Below are 1746 nucleotides of genomic sequence, written 5' to 3'. Positions count from 1 at the left end.
GGAAGGATCGATACCAGAACGAAATATTTATAACCTAAAAATGTCATCAATTTCTAACCTGAAAAAATATAATGTTATCGATCTCAACATGGACGCAGTGCTGCCAGAAATCCCGCACGATTATTCCCTCGAAAAATCCCGCAGCGGGATTTTTCCCCCTCCACTTGCCTACCCCGCTCGGCCCCTCAGGTGGCGGCTCCAGCGCTCATTTTGTTCCGTAGATCTGGGCCACAAGTGTTGATAAGGGGGGTCTGGACAATGAGGGAAGGGGGAGCTAGACACGTCATGGTGGGGACATAGGGACGGGAGGAGAAAATCCCGCGCGCGGGATTTTTCCCCTCTTCTGGCAGCACTGCATGGACGTAAGAATATATACGTCCATGGATCTCAATAATTCGAAAAAGCATCCATTTGTCATTATATAGAAGAAACGACGCGTCAACACGTCGAGGATGAAAACCAATCAGAAATGCAACGAATGTGACCACGAGGTTAAGCGCAATTCTGATTGGTTTTTCATCCTCGATGCGTTAACGCGTCGTACTCGGTGTGATCGTCGATCGTTGCAGGGCTGAGCGCCGCAGTTCATTATCATTCCGCGAGGGGCGCCATCGAATGTCGTACAAAAAGTCGTATGAGGGTTGACCTATCATGTGAGTGCGAAAATGGTAGTTCGTGACTGGAGGGACGACGATGACGATATGAGAACAACGATTCTGAGAGTGCCGAAAACTTTATCGTGCCATATCTTTACGTACATAGCAGCAATCAGAGTCGGGTAAATTTTAAAAAATTCCTGATTTTTTACTGAATTTTTTGAGTTGATCGAAAGTTTATTTCTTTATCTGTAGCAAAGAAGAAATTATATTTTCATTTCCCCCACTCCTGAAATCCTGATCCTTACTGTATATAACTCTGTAGCGTCTCGCTCGAACTTAACGCGCAGGGCGCGTTTCTCACATCGCTCAACGCAACGAGTTTCTCGCTCAAAAATGTATTTGGCTCGAAACTCTACCGAGTTTCTTGATAAAACCAGCGTCAATAGCGTTTCGTAATTTGTTCAGCGTCGATGTAGAGACATACAGTAATTTTTCTTTTCGACATTCTCTGTCATCCACTTGGTTGGTCCACCTTCTTAATTCACGAGCAACAGAAAGTTTCCTAAATCGTTATTGGACAGTGGCAAATTTGAGATTGCCGGACTTTCCACTTCTCCAGAATTCTACTGCTCTCTTTTTATAGTCGAAGTTAACCGCTGTGTCTTGGCAAACCGATGAAGACGGTTGTGGCACCGTTTCGTCAGTCCACTCTTCTTCATCTTCAACATACTCAACCTCGCGAGCTTGAAAAGGTTCTTGAAAATCCAATGTTGAATCTTCAGTAATTTCAAACGAATTAAATTGGAATATACTATCCAAAAGAGTCGTTAGAATAGATTCTTTTAACAGTATTTCTTGTCGATTAACTTCCGTCTCCATTAAATTTATAGTTTGAAACGTAGCTAACAAAAGGTTGATCACGTTTATAGGATTTATAATCATTACGTACAAATGTATCGTAGCACGTCGACAAAATAATTTCACAAGGACGAAGTCTTGATCAGAACTGATCAGCATCGAATCCAGTGCAGACTTTATAAGAACGCACGTCGGCATAGACGATTCCAAATTTTATTTCATTCAATGTACTATTCCCGTACCTTAGGTATCGAATATCGCTGACTATTTTTTCGTAAAAACAGTGAAA

At 42.3% G+C, this 1746-nt stretch overlaps 1 protein-coding gene across 1 annotated transcript; it reads right to left on the bottom strand.

Moving 5' to 3' along the window:
• Positions 1-1169: 1169 nt before the first annotated feature.
• LOC111674208 lies at positions 1170-1541 on the bottom strand. The gene is made up of 2 exons (XM_023433662.1): positions 1484-1541; positions 1170-1354 (listed from the first exon to the last, which is right to left on the bottom strand). Exons 1-2 carry the CDS (start codon positions 1539-1541, stop codon positions 1170-1172), a joined length of 243 nt encoding a protein of 80 aa, XP_023289430.1.
• Positions 1542-1746: the final 205 nt, after the last annotated feature.

This window comes from Orussus abietinus, unplaced genomic scaffold (genome assembly GCF_000612105.2).
Source record: "Orussus abietinus isolate OABI.00-Male unplaced genomic scaffold, Oabi_2.0 scaffold977, whole genome shotgun sequence".
In the NCBI taxonomy this organism is placed as follows: Eukaryota; Metazoa; Arthropoda; class Insecta; order Hymenoptera; family Orussidae; genus Orussus; species Orussus abietinus.
Note: the sequence above shows the minus strand (reverse complement) of the source record. Positions and strands in the feature narration are given on the sequence as shown.